This window comes from Neodothiora populina (assembly GCF_041146345.1).
Source record: "Neodothiora populina strain CPC 39397 chromosome Unknown canker_contig_8, whole genome shotgun sequence".
Taxonomy (NCBI): Eukaryota; Fungi; Ascomycota; class Dothideomycetes; order Dothideales; family Dothioraceae; genus Neodothiora; species Neodothiora populina.
Window position 1 is genome coordinate 800,744 of NW_027191411.1, and position 17,072 is coordinate 817,815.

Consider the following 17,072-nt stretch of genomic DNA (forward strand, 5'->3'; position numbering starts at 1 on the left):
TGTGGGTGGCTTACAGCAGCCATGGGAGATGTATCCTCTTGGTGCAGTCTATGGTCTTGTGCTAGGTGGATTGGGGAGTTATTGCAGAAGGTGAGACTGATCCGCTGTGGGATCTTTATGTCTGGCGCTGACACCTCGTAGTCTCTTCGGCGAACTGATACCCGAAGGAAGCGAAGCAGCTTTCTATGCATTGTATGCAGTCACAGACAAAGGAAGCAGCATCTTTGGGCCAGTGATAGTAGGCGCCATCACTGACATGACAGGGGAAATCCGGCCGGTAAGTGACGTGGGACGTGGAATCAAAGACAATCCACCTGCTGACTATGATTGTAGGCCTTTTGGTCTCTTGCCGCTCTGATTGCTTTGCCGCTACCGATCCTCTGCCTCGTAGACGTGGAGAGAGGAAAGAGAGAAGGCGCAGCCCTAGCAAGAGAACACCTGACGGTCATGGCTGTGGAGCCAGAAATAAATGCGAGGACAGTGCGGGGAACAGAAGACGATTAGCACAATAACGCGAGCGGAAGGTCTGCTATAATAATATAATGCGTTCGCAAAAGGACAGGCTGCCAGACGCTTTTAATGAAGATTACAGGTCTTGGATTCTAGGGCCTACATTTTGTGGTGCAGGATACTTGCAGTTGTGACCTGGGACAATCGATAACACTGAAGCGGACTTAAGATGTAGTTAGTAGCAGAGCTTGTTCGAGATGGACCGTCAGGAAGCTCTAGAATCACTTGAGGCGAACAAGCAAATGTCCCGGCCAGAAAGTGATGATGTGTAATGATTGAACACCAACATGTGAGACTGGTTCAGAGGTACTGTACCATACTGTAACAACCTTCGGCGACCGTTCCAGAAATAGTGAAGCGAGCTGCCAGTTGGTCTCAAGGAGATTTCCAAGCAGCCACAGCTCGCGGAACGTATCGCCGCCGAGACCGATGGGGGTTTCACAGGGTCCTGGTCTTGATTAACACATCTCCTTAGCTGGAGCTGGCTACGTTGCACTTTCTATCACTACTATTTCCTCTACTCCTTTATTCCATCTTCTCTTCGATCTCTGTCCATCCCCTGTTCAATCATCCTGGAAATTCTGTATTGAATAGAGAAACAGTAAACATGCGCAACTTCGCCACCCTTGGATTACTGGGTGCTGCCGCCCTGGCTGCTGCATCTGATGTGCATGATCTCAAAACAGACACCTTCAAGGGATTCGTCGAGGAGAACGACCTCGTTCTCGCAGAGTGTGAGTGTTTCATCACCAAGTCCTTCTTTGCCCGTACTGACAACATAAACCATCAGTCTTCGCCCCATGGTGTGGTCACTGCAAGGCGCTCGCTCCCGAGTACGAGGAGGCCGCCACCACCCTCAAGGAGAAGAAGATTGCATTGGCAAAGATTGACTGCACCGAGGAGGTAGATCTCTGCAAGCAGTACGGTGTCGAGGGTTACCCCACCCTCAAGGTCTTCCGTGGCGCCGACAGCATCACCCCATACAGCGGACAGAGGAAGGCTCAGGCCATCGTCTCCTACATGACAAAGCAGTCTATGCCTGCTGTTTCCACCGTTGACAAGTCTACCCTCGAGGAGTTCAAGATCGCCGACAAGGTTGTCCTTGTTGCATACTTCGCCGCCGATGACAAGGCCTCCAACGAGACCTTCACCAGCGTCGCCTCTTCCCTCAGGGACAACTACCTGTTCGGTGCCACCAACGACGCCGCTCTCGCCAAGGCTGAGGGTGTCAAGCAACCCGCCATCGTCCTCTACAAGAGCTTCGACGAGGGCAAGAGCGTCTTCCAGGAGAAGTTTGACGAGACCACAGTCACGGATTTCGCGAAGACTGCATCCACCCCTCTGATTGGAGAGGTTGGCCCCGAGACTTACGCTGGCTACATGGCCGTAAGTCTTATTTGGTACTGATTACTTGTGCATTCGGCTGACTTGTGATGTTTCAGGCTGGTATCCCTCTCGCCTACATTTTCGCCGAGACTCCCGAGGAGCGCGAGTCTCTTTCCGAGACCCTCAAGCCCATTGCACAGAAGCAAAAGGGCAAGGTCAACTTCGCCACCATTGACGCAAAGGCTTTCGGTCAGCACGCTGCCAACTTGAATCTCGAGGTCGGCAAGTGGCCCGCATTCGCGATCCAGGACACCCAGAAGAACCAGAAGTTCCCCTTCGCCGGCAAGCTTACTGAGAAGGAGGTTGGCAAGTTCCTTGACGACTTTGTCGGTGGCAAGGTCGAGCCAAGCATCAAGAGTGAGCCCATCCCCAAGCAGGATGGACCTGTCACCATTGTTGTCGCCAAGAACTACGACGACATTGTTCTTGACGAGACCAAGGATGTCCTTGTCGAGTTCTACGCCCCTTGGTGCGGTCACTGCAAGGCTCTCGCTCCCAAGTACGATGACCTCGGTACCATGTTCAAGGGCTTCTCCGACAAGGTCACCGTCGCCAAGGTCGATGCTACCCTCAACGATGTCCCCGATGAGATCCAGGGCTTCCCTACCATCAAGCTCTTCACCGCCAAGGACAAGAAGAACCCCATCGAGTACAGTGGCTCAAGGACCGCTGAGGACCTTGCCAACTTCATCACTGAGAACGGTAGCAACAAGGTCGACCCTCACAGCAAGAAGGATGATGCCGAGGCCGTCGAGACCGAGGGCATGCCCGAGCAAGCCGCAGCTGCCACCGAGAAGGCCGCATCTGGTATCAAGGAGAAGATCGCATCGAAGGCTTCGGGAGCTGCCGAGGCTGTTGCCTCTGCTGTCATGGACGACTCTGACGACCAGATGGATGACCACGATGAGTTGTAGATTATGAGATGCTACAATCTCTTTTGCTTTTTCTTGTTGTATTCGTGTCCTGATGGCTGTTCGAACATGTTTGACAGACGGGCGCGAAGGGAATATATCGGAACTTGGTATCTGCAAATGATGACCCAGAGTCATCTGTAGCTGGCTCTTTTTTGTACTGTATCTTGTAGTCCGCAAAATTTGGAACGGTTTTATGCTCATGTCATTCTATGAAGTGATGTGATTCACGAACAAGGTGACGAGAGAAGTAGTTGACTCCATACGTAGTTGTCAGCTCATGCAGGTTAAAGTATCATCTGGACAAGCAGTGTCGATTAAGACCATTTCCGACGCCCGCCTGCTGTGAGAAGCTACTCGTAAATATTGTTACAACATAGATACTGGCGCGCTATGTAGTGTAACATGACGTTGACTCGGCATCTCTTTTGACACTATGAGAGTTGTTCGGTCTTCCATTTTCGTTCCTGAAGCAGCACGACGAACAGCATACACAAACGCACGATAGCATTACAAGCACTGTCTGACCCTTCTGTGTCTTTGCCACTTCTTACGTATCTTATCACTCCTCGGTACTCTTGGATAACAATTGAAGGACCACCCTCTCCGTGTTCTTGGCTCATGTCGTTCACACATTGATTTCTGGAGCGTTTGTCCTTCATTACCCACGATTGCATGATGGAGCCGGGTGCATGTATCTGTACATACTATCACCGAAGCACGGCAAGATACATGCACATCAACCTTTCCAGCCATTAATTTCTGACATTTTCACTTGTCTGCTTCTGCAATTTACCAAAGGTCTTCTCTTCGGGGCAGTCAACAAGACGCAGCCCCTCCAAAAACAAGAAAAAGGTGCAAAGCACCAGCTATCAGCAATAATGCCCCTCACCAAAAAGACCCGCTACGACACGCACACAGGCGCAGTCTATACAGAGCAGATCATAAAATCCCGTCCGTCCCACCCCTACCTCTGCTCAAAGAGAGACGTTAAAGACGTCAGAGGCGACTCCTCCTTTCTCTATCGCTGTATAGGCCAGAAGCCGGCTCGAAAGAGCCAAGGCTCTGAAGCGGATGATGTGCGAATGGGAAGGGTCGAGAAATTGCAGGATATGGCTATGAGAGCCGTCTTGTGGAATCTGGATCTTGTCGAGCCGGAGGTGCTGGTGGCGTGTTTGGATGGGTCGGAGGTTTTGTTAGAGAGGATTTGGGGGGAGGTGAAGAAGAAGTGAGTTTTCTTGTTGTTGGCTTTCTCTTTGGGGTGCATCGTCTCTCTCTCTCTCTCTCTCTCTCTCTCTCTCTCTCTCTCTTTTTTTTTTTCTGTCTCGTGGTCTCTTTCTCTGCTGTTTCTGTTACTGTCTCACTAGTTGATGATAAGAGTGGAGAGGGAATACTGCGCTCGTTCGACCTCACGAACCAACGTCACTTGTATATCTCGAAGCAATGAAAGCTGTGCATAGGGAACGAGGGCCTCATGTAGCAGTGATTCCGTTTGACTTCATCAGCATGGAATAAAGATTGAAAAGCTTCACGAAATGACAGCGCTGAAAGTGTATGACTACAATATAGTGCACTAGACAGCGTACGAAGCTGGCAGCTCTTCACTTTAGCCCGTCATCTCATCAATGCCGAGTCTCGAAGCCAAAGAGACAGACAACAGGAGAAAGTCGAGCACTCGCCCCAATCACCACCTGCTCCTCTCTCCCCGCCCACCAGGAAAGTTTTTAGAACACCAGCAACGATACCACGCACCCTCAACCGCCGAGTCCCAAGACCAGAAGCGAATCTCAACGTCTACTTATGCATCAACTCCCCTCTCATCCCTATCTCTACCTTGTCGACATCTCCACCTCCGTCAAGTTTCAACAAGAACAACAACAACAGCAGCGTCTTCGCCTGGCTGACCACGCTGACACTAAAGAACCACACCCTCCCCTCGCGCGAACTCATCAAGATCAGCGCCATGAAAAACCTCAAGTCTCTCCATATAGCCTGCACTTGGCCGCAGAAAAACAGCAAACGCGAAAGCAACCCACCAGGCGACTGCGTAACCGACTCCACCATAGCCGGCTGGAGCAGACTCGTCTCGACCTCGCCTGGCAACGATACGTTCGGGCGTCTGGAGTATGTGGTCTTGAGAGGACAGAGTGGCGTCGGGAGGAAGTGTTTGGCGGAGTTTGCGCGGCTTTCTCAACTGAGATGTGTCGGGGTCGTTGGGTGCGAGAGGAAGCGGTGGGAAGCGGAACAGGACGAGAGAGAAGGGGTAGTGGGGGTAGAGGGGGAGTGGGAGAGAGTCAGGTATGTTGTCGAGTCTTTACTTTTTTGTATCCGTCACTCTCTTCTTCTTGTTCTGAAAGTGAGAACGCGGAGACGATGACCCGGCTGATCCATCATTGCAGCCCTCCGTTTCCGAAAGGAAAGAACTCAAAGGCCTCGAACAGGGGTCGACTCGAGACAACAGAGACGAAAAGGGGAGAAGCAGCAAGAGAAGAAGAAGAAGAAGAAGAAGAAGAAGAAGAAGAAGAAGACTACTTCTCCGCCATCGACAGATTAATCAATGGCAATTCCGACGACGACGACGACGACGACGACGACGACGTGTACAACAGCAGCGACAAAAACGCGCACATGAACGAAACAAGAGACGACAGACCTCAAAACAAAAACAATGCCGCCTCCTTGCCGATCCTCAGTCTGACACTAGGCTGCTCCTCTCCTTCTTCGACGACATCAGCGACGTTATCATGCCTGGCGGAATCCACGTTATGGTTCAAACGCCGCTTCCCATCTTCATGCATATCATCGACGGAGGAAACGAGAGGACAGCCGCAGGACCACGAGCAGCGCGAGTCAGCCAATGTAATAACGAGGATGGAAACAATGGCAGCGACGACGACGACGACGAGGAGACCGGGAAAACGTAAATTACGCCTCGCAGGCCAGAGAATCAAAGACTTGCAAGATTCAGGCAAGGGCTTTTTCGGGGTTTGACGAGGGGCTTGGCATTCTTCGTCTTCGACTATGATGATGATGGTAATGGTAGTGATGAACAGAGACATGTTTCCATCTTCCTCCTTCTCCCTCTCTATCTTCGGACTTTGGGGGAAGAAAAAAAGAAAAGGAACAGAGGACAGCGAGATGATGTGAGCATCATATCACTTTGTAACAGAGATATGGGGGTCATGATGATTGTGAGGTTTGTTTGCTTGTTCTTTATGTACATGATATGATATAGTGTTTTGTGTTTAAAGCGTAAAGTGTGAATTGTTGAGCAATCGAGAAGGAGAGAGAGATGAGAAACAGGGAGTCAAATCAAGGCCTGTGGCAGAAGAGAAAATGGGACCAAGGGCCAACTATCGTAGGTATACATACAAGAGACGAAACGAAAAGGGGCAAGGGGATCATCATACGCCAGAGTAAACCGCGGTGCAAGCCCTGCCGCACTCGACCCTCTGCTCCATACTCACCTTGCGACCATCGGGCAACCTGACCGTCGACCGCGGCGTGATCTGGAACCTGTGCTCTTCTCCCCTCCTGATTTTCTTCTCTGCCACCTGATCCAGCGGCTGGATATAGAGGGGCGTGTTGACGTTGTTCCTCTTGCCGGTGCCTAATTGGTAATGCTCGTTTCCGCCCCAGAACAGGATGTCCGCGCCCCAGTTGGTGTCGTTCTCGGAACTCGAGGATGCTGCCGAAGCGCTGGTGTATGTGACGTTGGCCATGACGGCCGCTGCGTGCGTGGCGCCTGCCGATAGGCGCGAGAGACGGATGGGCACCGTCTTGTTGTTGATCTCGTCGTATTCGAACAGCGAGGAAAAGGCGGGCATCTTGGTCGGCGTGGGCTGCACGTGGGTCCATCTGCTGTTGCCCAGTGTGCCGTAGATACCCGAGCCGAATGCGAAAGTGTCTGCCGTCACGCGCCCGAGTCCGCGCATGTCGTCGGAGCCCTGAGAGGCGACTTTGGTGGCGTCGACGGCCATGTACGAGTTGTTGCCGCCTGCTGCGATCTTGGTCACGACGGGGACTTGCCATGTACCGGCATAGAGCTTCTGGGTGGGGACGAGGGCGGGATTGTCGATGACGGCGGACTCGGAGGTGTACTCGAAACCCAGTTGTCCCGAGGAGTTGTCGCCGAATGCGAAAAGGCGGCCGTCTTTGTCGAGGGCGAGACTGTGGTAGTCTCCGCATGCGACCTGGGAAATCTCAAAGCCTTTTAGAGTGGTGATCTCGTGGGGCTGATCGAAGGGGCCTGGGGGCTTGGTCATCCAGGTCAGTCCCGGAATGCCCATCTGTCCTCGCTCGGGAAAGGAATCCGTGGCCGAGGCGGCGGAAAAGACACGGCCCTTGGACGTCAACAACAAAGCATGCTCTTGCCCACCCGCCACGCTCTTGATCTTCTCGTTCCACGTCAGGTCCTTGGGTTGCAGGGTTCTGTAGCTGATGGGCGCAGTCGAGGACCAGAAGGGGATCCAGCTGCTCTCGGATCGCTTGACGCCGGTGGCCTGGTCCTCGGCAGACACGGGAACATTGTAGACGGTGCCAGAAGAGGAAAGGGCGAGGATGCGGTCCTTGGAGACAGCTAGAGAAATCAGATCCTTGCCCTTGAGGGTGTGCGTAGGGCTCGTCGTTTCTCTCGAGTATGCGACACCCCACTGCAGTAGATTGCCTTTTTCGTCAACCGCAGCGCCAAAATTACGGTCGAGCTTGATGTCACGGAGCAGCTTTCCATCAAAGAATGGTATGCGTCGCGGACTCTTGATGAAGGCGTCGGGGGAATCGGGGGCGACGACTCGGCCGGTGTTGCTTCCCCAGGCGTAGACTCCCGGATCCTCCCACGACCTCTTGACCTGCAGATGCTGCGAGCTGATGGCGTCTCTCGTCTCTTCCTTTGACGCACCGACCTTCTTCCGCCTCTTCTCGAACACCGGCTCCGCCTCGTCGTCTTGAGGAGCGGCCTCGGCGTGCACCTCTCTGATTATGCGGCCATTGTGAAGATAGTACTGAGAGGCAGTGGCCAAGCCGCCGGCTAGGGCTACAAAGGCCACGGATCTGACCAGGTGCTGCTGTTGACGCTCGGCACGGGAGGCGGCAGTGGCCACTCGAGAGGCAGAGGGTGCGCGGCTTCGGGACTGGAGAGATGCTCTGGTGAAGGCGGCTTTCTTGACGGGTGCGTTCAATGGCTTGGGGTTGATCCTGCTGGCAAGCATCTTTTGGTCGGTGCAAAGATCGGCCTGGAGAGATTGAATTGATGAACAGGAAATGGGAACACAGAAGCAAAGTCGAGGAGAGATGGAAATCAGCTCCCAGCAACAATTGTCTCGTCTGCCATTGGCCGAACCCCACAGAATCGACCATCGCGGACCCTTCGATGATCTCACGATTCAGAGGCCCGAGCTCTTCTTTTCTGTTTCCACCTACTTCGTAGTCCCATGCAAGTGCCTTGCATCTTGTACCTTGTACCTTGTATCTTGTACCTTGTACCTTGGTACAAAGATACCTCTAGATTACCTCAGGTAGTTCCAGATAGCGGCTGCCGGCTCAGCCCTCGTCGAGTGTTGCTTTGGTCAGGGTCACTGATCATCATCAAACAACTGAAGCATTACGGAGTAATCTTTGGGCTGTACAAAGGTATATCACCATACACCAAGATATCAAAACAACACCGCACCCCAAAATTGCCCCCTCCTCTGCATTCGTGTTTGCATCTGCACGCCGCTGCCGCAACACCCAACATGGACGACTGGTACGGCGCCTTCGTCCCCGCCGCAAGCACCGCCGACGACAAGTCAAAACACAAGCGCAGAGCTTCGTTATTGCAGCAACCCAATGTAAGCGCGCCACAGAACAAAACAAAGAGGGCAGGTCTTTTCTGATCTTTGATGCACCCTCGCAGGACTCGGACAAGACTGATGCTGTAGCAGTAGTGGAGCCACCCGTCGTCGAACTCGACGAGGAAGTCAGTCTCCTCGACGGCCCTCCTGAAGCCACCTTGGCCCGTCGCGCCCAGTCCTACACCGACTTCCACCATGCTCTGCTGGCCAACACGAACAAGACCAAGGCCAAGAAGCTGCACCACGGCAGGAAGACAAGTCTGGACTTTGCCTCTGCCCATGGCTCCTCTCTCCGCTCCGACCTTGAATTCGCCGATTGGTACATGCATCTCGAGGACGAGCTGCTGGAAGAAAGTCACCGCGACTACGCTTGCTATCAGGAGGAGCTGCAGCTCTCTCACGACCACCTCGACTCTCTGCTCGCCAGCACAAGCTCGACCCTGAGCCTCTTGTCTTCGCTGTCCGACTCGTTCAAGGCGGTCGAGGCCCAGACCACCGCGTTCCAAGCCCAGTGCGAGTCGCTCGTCACTGAACAGCGCCGTGTCACCGCCCTGGCCGACGACGTCGCCGACAACCTGCGCTACTATGCCTACCTCGAGCCCATGACCAGGAGACTCAATGCTCCCGGCGCCACCAACTTGGTCCGCGACAAGGACTTTCCTGAAATGCTGGCCAACCTGGACAATTGTCTCGAGTACATGCAGGAGCATCCCGCCCACAGCGAAGCCGCCACATATCGTTCTCGCTATCGTCTGTTGCTCACGCGAGCTCTGACTCTGATCCGCGTCCACTTTACAAACTCTCTACGTTCTCTGGCCGCCGACGTCTCCCAGCGCATCGCCGACAAGCAGCTCAATGACACCACGCAAGCTGCTCTGCTGTATGCCAAGTTCAGAGTCGGCGCTCCCGAACTAAAGCAGCTCGGTTACGAGATCCAGAAGCGAGCCGTCCTGGCGCCTGGAGCCGACGCCGGCGGCGAGGCCGAATACCAGAGTCTTGTCAACGAACTCCACCAGAGCTACTCGACCACCAGAGGCAGGCTTCTGTTTCCCATCATCACTCGTCGCATGCACGAAATCGCAGCACTGGACGATGCCGCCGGCGATCTTGTCACTTTCGCCCGCAGCGCCATAGGTTTTGTGCGCGGAATCTGCTTGGACGAGCACGATCTGTGGAACGACTGGTTCTCTGGCTCCGACGGTCTGTACGAGTTTCTTGATGCCCTGTTCGAGCCCCTGTATGATCATCTGCGACCCAAAACCATCCACGAGACCCGCATCTTGAGACTCTGCGAGCTATGCACCTTTATCCAGACGCGCTTCATGGAAGAAGAGGACGAGGACGACATCGACTCTCCCAGTGAGGGCCGACCGCCGAAGAAGGGCCTCGATTTTGCCCCCTTGATCCAGCCTGCCCTCGAAGACGCTCAGACACGACTCGTCTTTCTGGCTCAGGCTGTCCTGCGAGACGACATCGAAAACTACAAACCCACACCCCAAGACTTGGACTACCCCGCCACAGCGAGACGAGCATCGACCGTCACGACGACGGGCAAACGCGTGCCTCTGTCTGGACGGAAGGGGTCTGCCGATGCGCAGTCTGCGATACCGAAGACGCCCATGATCGTCGATGAAGATGACGGAGGCGCCAGCGTGTTCGAGTCGCAATTCGGCAATGTGGAAAAGCAATCGACGACTTCGTATCCGACGTTGCGCAAAGCAGCGTGGCTTCTGAGTCGCATCTACCGACTGGTCAACGTACGTCTAATTTGATTTCAACAAAGACCAGACCAGCAACTAACGGGAAACCACAGTCCACCGTCTTCGACGACCTGGCCCACAGAATCGTGCACAGCACGACCCAATCGCTCGTGACAGCCTCCCTCCACATCTCGCGCCAAAGCTCCCCAACCGACGCCCGACTGTTCCTGATCTCGCATCTGCTCAGACTAAAACAACAAATCGTAGCCTTCGACATCGAATACGTGACCTCATCCCCCGAAATCTCCTTTGACTTTTCCGCCTTGACCAACAAGTTCTACGAGATCAAAGGCAAAGGCATAATCGGCGGGTTATGGAACCCGACAGCATGGGTCAAAATCGCCGTGTCCTCAGGCGGAGGGCTGTTGGTTCCAAAAGTGGTCGAGAACATGCTCGACGCCAAAGTCGAGCTAGACGGCCGGCTGAGGAGCGTCATCAACGACTTTGTGACGGCCTACTCGTCGCGCATCACCGCGCCGCTGTCGCATTTCCACCAAGAGCATCTCTCATCCTCTAGAACCAACGAAGACGCAGAAGATCAAGACCTCAACACGGCAGCGAACAAAGCGACCGTCGCCGCCCGCGGCATCGCGCAGAAGGAAATCGTCACCCTCCGCAGACGCCTAGACGAATACATCGAGGACGCGCGCACGCGCGAGACGCTCGTCGCCGCCGTGCGCGACCAGGTCATCCTGTCGTACGAGGAGTGGATCGAGAGGAACGTCTCTGCAAATAACGAAAAGATCAAGATCGCCAAGATGAACAAGAAGGGAAAGGGCAGGGAGGACGAGGTCTGGGCTGCGGATGTCTTTGCTGAGTGGTGTGACGCGACTTTTGCCGTTGGGAATGTGGTTGCCTCTGGCGGCGCTGAGGAATGAGTTCGCTGAGTCGGGGCGGGCTGTTCTTTTTGCTCGACATGGCGGAATGTGACGTTGGAGAATGTGGGCGCATGTGGTGGCTGTTCTGTATAGATCTAGACAAAAGCTCGGATACTCTATGCAATGAGGGAGAGTTGGCAGGATATGTACACTGCATGCTGTATTCGACTCTAGATCGTTCTATTCCCAAGATCACGTGGGTTCCTGTACATACTCAAAAGAACGACTATCCGGCTCTCGTGAAAGCTGGCCTCGTCTTTCTTTGCTCCATCAAGCAACGTGATCACGCCTCTCCAAAGTCCGTATGGCCCGTCTTCATAGCATGCTCACTCGCCGCCTTCTCGCCCTTGCCCTTCCACCCACACACCCCACATCTGATACTGAACCCCTTGGTATCAGTATAATAATGTCTCTTCTGCAGCACCTTGCACAACTCCCTCGCGCCCTCGAGCGCGCCGCCATCTTCCTGCTCTTCCAGCTCACCAGTGAAAAACGTCGCGACTTCGAAAATCTTGCGGTCTTGGTCGCCCGTCGACGACGTGTTATCTACCGGCTCGAGGGCGATGACGTCGTAGTGGATGCCAGAGTAGACGAGGATGCACCTGCGCGAGACGTCAGGCGAGTCGTTGAAGCGGTCGACGCGCAGGTCCTGCACATTGACGCTGCAGACCTCGACGCCGAAGAACTGCGATAGAATGCTCAGCTCGATGCCGCCGCCCCAGGAGTCCGGCCGCTGGATCCACGCGCAGTAGGCCGAGGGCTCTTTGTCCAGTAGTGCGGATGTGTAGAAGTCTGGGTTCGAGGATATGGTTTCGGCGACGATGGAGCGCAATTCGGTCACGGGGTCGAGAGAGGATCCGAGGACTGCTGAGCCTAGGGCGCGGAAGAGACACGAGTTGTCGTCGGGCATTATGCGCAGGACTAGAGTGCCTGAGAGCGAGGGAAGAGGGATGCTGGGCGGGTCGAGGGTGATGTCGTCGTGGGGCTTCTTGGTCAGCGAGAGTGGTGATTGTGCCGTCGTCGCATGGTGTGCTGGTTGTGGTTGATGGGGAGAAGAAGAGTCACCCGGCTTGTGTTGGAGAGGCGACAAGTCTCTCAGTCGAGGGAGTATAGCATGGCTTCCTGCTGTTGTCGACGTGTGCGTGTTGCCCATTGCGCTAGTACTGCCACTGCCACTGCCACTGCCACTGCCACTGCCACTGCCGCGCCCGTGGGACATGGGACGGTCGAGCTTGGATTGTACGTCGCGTGGGTTAACGATGAGTTGCTCGCCGTCTAGCTCGACGCCTACATGGCCGAGGGCGAGACCGTCGTCGAAGGAAGTCGTGTCCAGCGGCTGCGGCGGGTAGCCGTACTTCAGGTCAAAGTCGGCGACGTTGGTCTTCTGGGAGATCTCATGTTTGAGGTGACCCCACGTGGCGGAATCGGGCAGAGTCAGTTGGGTCATGCCTGACGGCCCACGGATCCGGAGGCGCATTGTCTAAGGCAGTCTAGTGTCTCGTCTGGGCGTTCCCCCGATGGATGGTGTGCTGCCAAATGCGAGTTCCTGGAAAGATACTGCCAGACAGATATCAGTGTGAGCACATGCCCGATCAGGAAGGAGCGGCATCGGTGGCTAAGATGATCTGGAAGCTAAGGTAGCTACTGTACTGTAGCCTCTGTACTTACTATCTGCGGTCTGGCGTGTTTCCCTTCCAGCCTTCCGGCACAGCAGCAACAACGTGATGAATAGTCGAATCTACAAGCGAACTGACAAGATTGCGTGACAACCATTAGTACCTTACCTTACCTCAGGGCATGAACAGCGGCTGCGGCGCAAGGGCGATCACAAGACAGGAACATCAACGGATGACGTGGGATCGGACTTTACCCTGTCAGCGAGAGACAAACGCCGACGAACACGAGTCACGACGTGCAGATGACCGAAAACAAGCGTGTCAGGCGTTTCGAACTTCACGTCTTCCTGTCTTCCTCGCGCCAGAGACGCGATTCCAAGACTCAAGCTTCCATTGATCCCATTGTTCCATCTATCCATGGAACCACGCATTGCCAGCAACAACATCGTCGCAGACATCTTATAATGCGACCCTGATCAAACACTTCATCCGCCATCATGTCACAACAAGGAGCAGGGAGCCCGGACGAGACCCCGGTGCCTTCTACCGAACCCAACCCTGCCAATGCGCCCTCGTCCCCTTCATTACCCGAGGAGGAATGGACTGCGATGCAGGACATGCTGAATTACATCTACGACTATAGAACTGCCGGGTATGTTTGTCCCCATCGTTTTGCGCTCAGTGCGCATTGCTCACCCACCCACCACCAGTGATTACGACCCGTCCAAAGTCTTCCATCGCAAGGTCAACAAGCGCGCCATCCCCGACTACTACGATGTCATCAAGGAACCCATTGCTATGAGCACCATCAAGGCCAAAATAAACAATCGCGAGTACAAACACTTTACCCACTTCGTCCGCGACTTTGCCCTTATTTCGCACAACGCCCAGGTCTACAATCGTCCCAACGCCGGTGTCTACCAGGATGCGCTCACTGTCCGGTCGCTGGTCGAAGAACAACTAAAGAAACTGGTGGACAAGAAGGTCATTACGGGAGACATGGCCAAGATTCCTTATCTCGGAGAGATTCCCGCCCAAGACGACCTGCCAATGGACGAAGACGAGGGCGACGACGACGACGATGACGACGACGACGAGGGAGAGGAAGATGATGACGACGATGACGACGGCGGCAAGAAGAAGCGACGTCGCGCGAGTCGAGCGACCAAGGGCGACAGAGGCACAGACAAGGCCGAGGATCACGACACAAGGAGAAAGCGAGGCCGACCGCCAAAGGTCTTGACTCCAACCGAGGCACGAATCAACGCCATACTCAAGGGCCTGAGGAAACCTAGGAATCAAGCGGGCCAGATGATGATCAACTCCTTCGAACGTCTTCCTGACAAGGCAGTTATGCCCGAGTACTTCAATGAGATCAAGAACCCAATGGCCTTTGACGTGCTCAAGCGCAAGATGAAAAGAAAAAAGTATCAGCACCTGGAGCAGTTCATCAAGGACGTCCATCTCATGTTCGAAAACGCAAAGGAGTACAATCTCGACGACAGCCAGATATACAAAGACGCCGTTCACCTGCAAGAGGAGGCGCACCGTCTGGCGCAAGAAGAGACGGCCAAGCCAGACTCCGAGTACGCCATGGACGAAGGCAGGATGCCCATGCCAAACGGCATACTCCACAACGGCGAGCTGTACAAGGTCGGAGACTGGGTGCATATCCAGAACGTCAATGACTTGACAAAACCCATCCCCTGCCAGATCTACCGTACTTGGCAAGACGCCGAGGCTGGGCAATTCGTCAATGTCTGCTGGTATTACCGTCCCGAGCAGACTGTGCACAGGTTCGACAAGCACTTTCTGGAGAACGAGGTCGTCAAAACAGGGCAATACAGAGACCATCGCGTCGATGAGATAGTCGATCGCTGCTTCATCATGTTCTTCACACGCTACTACAAGGGCAGACCGCGCGGGCTTTCTCCAGACAAGGAGGTCTATGTCTGTCAGGCTCGGTACAACGAGGAAAAATTCAAGTTCAACAAAATCAAAACGTGGGCGAGCTGTTTGCCCGACGAGGTCAGAGACAAAGACTACGAGATGGATCTTTTCGCCGTCCCCAGAAAAATGAAAAAGGTCCCCTCTCCCATCGCATATCTACTCAAGGACACCATGACGGAAAACGACGAGCCACCCAAGCCAGCATGGGGCGCAGACAACGCACCTCCCAAGATTGGTGCTGTCCACAAGAAGCCCCGTGACCCTCAAGTAAGTTTGTCATAGTCAGAACACTACCACTGTTTATACTGATGACTTGTGCCAGGAGTCTCCGCCGCCCCAGCCGACCCCAACACCGCCGCCTCAGACAGCACCCACGCCGGCAATGCGCCAAGCATCACTAACACGCATGTCACCCCATGTGGCCCAGAGTCACTCACCGATGCCTATGGCAACTTCTCACACAGGTGCTTCAATGCCGAATGTCCCGACGCCTGCAGCTGCGAGACCAGCCGCAATGACGCGCCCTTCAAACACCCCAGCACCACAGAGATACCCTCAGCAGTCCATGTCACCGGCGCCAGCCTTGCAACGCGCTCTATCAGGACAAGCGAGTAACTTCAACAATGCTCCCTCCACCCCCCAGCAGCAACTCCCCACAGCCTCTCTATCACGCACGGCAGCGCACCCATCCACATACGCCGCCAATTCCTCCACAGCCCCAACGGCTCCGGTAGGGACTCCCGCCCAGCAAACGAACCATCCCATCCAGCCACCGCGCCCGACAACATCGTCATATCGCGACCCTGCCCCAATAGAAGTGTACACCCTTCCAGACGTCGCCAATGCCAGCATCCCGCCCTCCGTCCGCCAGCAATTCGAACAAGACGACCAAGGCCGGGTGCTCTTCTTCACCGCGCCACCAATGTATCTAGCCGCCGACGACGACAAGTCCGCGAAGAACTTGGCCCACAGCATCCGCTTCCTCGCCGACCGCGCGCGCCGCAGAGACGAAATCGCCCGCAAACGAAAAGCATACGAAGACAGCAAGGCGGACGCGCAGAAAGCGGCGAAGAGGGCTAGACTCCAGGACGCGAGATCCGTGGCGCAGAAGCGAGAAGAATCGAGGCAAGAAGCGCTGGCTGCGCTTGAAGAGCAACTCGTCGAGGGCGCCAGACGCAGACTGCGAGGCGCGTATGGCGATGCGGAGTGGAAGAAGGGGTTAGACAAGGAATTGGATCTTCTGGAGGCGGAGCAGAGGGAGGCGCTCGAGAGGAGGAGACTCGTCGAGGAACATGAGCGGGACAAGGCTGAGAGTAGATGTGTCAAGCTCGGGTCTGCGGGTACGCTTTTGTAGGGGTTTAGAGGCCTACCGTATCACTTTTCTTCACCTATGCGATCGACATGCTCGGTCTTTTCAGAGTATGTTAGAATAGAATTCAATTAACGGGCATTGCACCTTCTGGTCCTAGAACACCTTATTCAAGCAATCAAAGAAGAGATAAAATCAAGAAGAAGAAGAAGAAGGAACCCTCGACGCGACACTAAGACTCGACGAGATTTATTGCTGACTACCTGCCTTACCTACCTTACCATACCATATCTTACCGTATATGCAGAGCAGAGGACGACGCAAACGGCAGGCGCATGTGTATATCCCACGCGTGTTTTATTGTCTTTCTTCCTACCACTGTACCTTTGCCTCGAGTGTTGTCCATTGCGCGTCGAGTCTATACATCTAGTAGCTTCGACCAACAAGTCTTGATCACCGCAGAGTACCTAAATGCCTATACATGCGAATAAGACACGCGCACTCGAGTAAAGAACACGCGCAAAAGAATCGTCGTCTACGACTTACCACCCTTCATGCCTACTCATCCCATGATACCGCGCTTTTCTTCGCGCGTACTGTACCTACAGATTGTCTCGTACTGCACATCGAGATGATCACACAATAAACGCGAATAAACGCGAAACACCCATCATGACGCGCAGTCGCGAACGCGCAGTCGCGGAATGAAACAAACGTCGTCGAGCAGACGAAGCGAAGAAAGAAAAGAAGAAAAGAAAGTAGAAAGTGGGAAAGACGACGAGGCTGAAGGCAGGCCCGCAGATAGCAATCAATCGCAGCCGTAGCCGGGGCATGCTCGCCATGGCATGAAGTTCCACGACGCGACCGCGACCGACCGACTGACTGACAAGCGAGACTTTTTCGCTTACGGCTCGCTTTTGG

General features: G+C 54.5%; 5 protein-coding genes across 5 annotated transcripts; 3 read left to right on the forward strand and 2 right to left on the reverse strand.

Moving 5' to 3' along the window:
* Window positions 1-1,117: 1,117 nt before the first annotated feature.
* AAFC00_006741 (uncharacterized protein) lies at window positions 1,118-2,810 on the forward strand (the record flags this gene model as incomplete). The annotated part of the gene is made up of 3 exons (XM_069346738.1): window positions 1,118-1,244; window positions 1,301-1,896; window positions 1,953-2,810. The coding sequence occupies 3 exons, from the start codon at window positions 1,118-1,120 to the stop codon at window positions 2,808-2,810; spliced, it is 1,581 nt and encodes a 526-aa protein (XP_069199617.1).
* Window positions 2,811-6,211: 3,401 nt separating this feature from the next.
* On the reverse strand, window positions 6,212-8,014 carry AAFC00_006742 (uncharacterized protein; the record flags this gene model as incomplete). Its single annotated transcript, XM_069346739.1, has 1 exon — window positions 6,212-8,014. The coding sequence occupies one exon, from the start codon at window positions 8,012-8,014 to the stop codon at window positions 6,212-6,214; it is 1,803 nt and encodes a 600-aa protein (XP_069199618.1).
* A 525-nt stretch (window positions 8,015-8,539) lies between these two features.
* AAFC00_006743 (uncharacterized protein) lies at window positions 8,540-11,276 on the forward strand (the record flags this gene model as incomplete). The annotated part of the gene is made up of 3 exons (XM_069346740.1): window positions 8,540-8,635; window positions 8,701-10,395; window positions 10,452-11,276. 3 exons carry the CDS (start codon window positions 8,540-8,542, stop codon window positions 11,274-11,276), a joined length of 2,616 nt encoding a protein of 871 aa, XP_069199619.1.
* Window positions 11,277-11,559: 283 nt separating this feature from the next.
* AAFC00_006744 (uncharacterized protein) lies at window positions 11,560-12,753 on the reverse strand (the record flags this gene model as incomplete). The annotated part of the gene is made up of 1 exon (XM_069346741.1): window positions 11,560-12,753. One exon carries the CDS (start codon window positions 12,751-12,753, stop codon window positions 11,560-11,562), a length of 1,194 nt encoding a protein of 397 aa, XP_069199620.1.
* Window positions 12,754-13,389: 636 nt separating this feature from the next.
* Window positions 13,390-16,196, forward strand: AAFC00_006745 (uncharacterized protein; the record flags this gene model as incomplete). The annotated part of the gene is made up of 3 exons (XM_069346742.1): window positions 13,390-13,544; window positions 13,603-15,109; window positions 15,165-16,196. 3 exons carry the CDS (start codon window positions 13,390-13,392, stop codon window positions 16,194-16,196), a joined length of 2,694 nt encoding a protein of 897 aa, XP_069199621.1.
* Between the last annotated feature and the right edge of the window lie 876 nt (window positions 16,197-17,072).